This window comes from Corapipo altera, unplaced genomic scaffold, assembly GCF_003945725.1.
Source record: "Corapipo altera isolate COAL_440 unplaced genomic scaffold, ASM394572v1 229, whole genome shotgun sequence".
NCBI lineage: Eukaryota > Metazoa > Chordata > Aves > Passeriformes > Pipridae > Corapipo > Corapipo altera.
This window is the reverse complement of record NW_020885108.1, coordinates 19,330-21,194: the sequence shown is the minus strand read 5'-3', so window position 1 is coordinate 21,194 and position 1,865 is coordinate 19,330. Positions and strand designations below refer to the sequence as shown.

Here is a 1,865-nt window from a genome sequence, read left to right as displayed (position 1 = left end):
AAACCCTACAAAAAATAAACTCCACAAAGAACAAACCCTACAAAAAACAAACCCTACAAAAAACAAACCCCAGAAACAACAGACCCTACAAAAAACAAACCCTACAAAAAATAAACTCCACAAAGAACAAAACCTACAAAAAACAAACCCTACAAAAAACAAACCCTACAAAAAACAAACCCTACAAAAAATAAACCCCACAAACAACAAACCCCACAAACAACAAACCCCACAAACAAAACCCCACAACCAACCAACGCCCCCAGCCCCCACTCACAGATGTTGACGTTGCCGACTCCGTCCCCGGCCAACCTGCGGGAGGAGACAAAGGGAGAGTTGGGATCAGACTCGGCATTCCCGGGATTCCCGGGGCTGGCGAGGAGGACAAGGCTGGGAATTCAGGAATGACCCTTCCCGGGGATCCACCTCCCCCCGGGGCTGGATCCAGCCCCTCGTTCCAGTGGAGAGCTGAGAGAACTTGGAAGTTGTGTCCTAATCCCACAGGGATTTCCCCCTGGAAACGTTCTGCCACGGCACCATAAACAGTTGAAGCCAATTTTTTCCCTTCTTTGCTCATTTTCCCCCAAAACTCTCAGTTTTTCCCCCAGAATTTGCCAGTTCGGCTCAAAGCCCCTTCAGGACCAAAAACCAGCTAAAAAAGGGGGTTTTTGACTGCATTTTCCTGTGGAAATGGGAGCTGGGCTCCAAAAACCAATCTTTTCCCCTCCCTGTTTATTTTCCCCCAAACTCTCAATTTTTTCCCCCCCAGAATTTGCCAGTTCGGCTCAAAGCCCCTCCAGGACCAAAAATCAGCTAAAAAAAGGGGATTTTTTTGCCTGTGTTTCCCTTTCCTGTGTGGAAATGGGAGCTGGGCTCTCCCGATGTCCCCAGCTGGGGGGTTGGAGAGCCCTGGAATTTTTGCCCTAATTCCACAGGGATTTCCCCTTGGAATCATTCTCCCACAGCACCACAAGTGGTGGAAACCAATTTTCCCCTTCTTTGCTGATGATGGAAAACAATCTTTTCCCCTCCTTGTTTATTTTCCCCAAAACTCTGAATTCTTTCCCCCCCAGAATCTGCCAGTTTGGCTCTTCCGCCAAAGCCCCTCCAGGACCAAAAATCAGCTAAAAAAGGGGATTTTTTTGCCTGTGTTTCCCTTTCCTGTGTGGAAATGGGAGCTGGGCTCTCCCGATGTCCCCAGCTGGGGGGTTGGAGAGCCCTGGAAGTTCTGTCAGAATTCCACAGGGAATTAAGCCCCTTCAGGAACAAAAATCAGCTAAAAAAGGGGGATTTTTTTGCCTGTGTTTCCCTGTGGAAATGGGAGCTGGGCTCTCCCACTGTCCCGGGGGGGGGGGGGCAGAGTTCCGAATCCATTCCCCAGGGAATTCCCACCTGCTCTCCTCCCCTTCCAGCAGCTTCCTGTAGGTCGCGATCTCGATGTCCAGGGCCAGCTTGACGTTCATGAGCTCCTGGTACTCGCGGAGCTGCCGGGCCATGTCGGCCTTGGCCTTCTGCAGGGCGTCCTCCAGCTCGGCCAGCTTGGCCCGGGCGTCCTTCAGGGCCAGCTCCCCGCGCTCCTCGGCCTCGGCCACCGCCGCCTCCAGCTTGGCTCGCTGTGGGAACCGGGCAGGGAGTCAGCGGGGCTTAGCAGGGCTTAACTCAGGGCCCTGGAGCTCAGGGGGATCCCTGGAGATCAGCGGGATCCCTGGAGGAGCTCAGGGGGATCCCTGGAACTCAGCGGGATCCCTGGAGGAGCTCAGTGGGATCCCTGGAGCTCAGAGGGGTCCCTGGAGCTCAGGGGGATCCCTGGAGCTCAGTGGGATCTCTGGAGCTCAGCGGGATCCCTGGAGCTCAGTGGGATCCTT

The 1,865-nt window shown here is 53.9% G+C and overlaps 1 protein-coding gene across 1 annotated transcript in view; it reads right to left on the bottom strand.

The window, feature by feature from the left end:
- The window catches only part of LOC113960312 (keratin, type II cytoskeletal cochleal-like), a 17,323-nt gene that overhangs the window by 3,061 nt on the left and 12,397 nt on the right, over window positions 1-1,865 (bottom strand). Inside the window, exons 7-8 of the mRNA XM_027669825.1 lie at window positions 1,393-1,613; window positions 278-312 (exon numbers count right to left, since the gene is read on the bottom strand). Coding sequence (XP_027525626.1) covers window positions 278-312; window positions 1,393-1,613 — 256 coding nt within the window. The remainder of the gene's footprint in view (window positions 1-277; window positions 313-1,392; window positions 1,614-1,865) is intronic.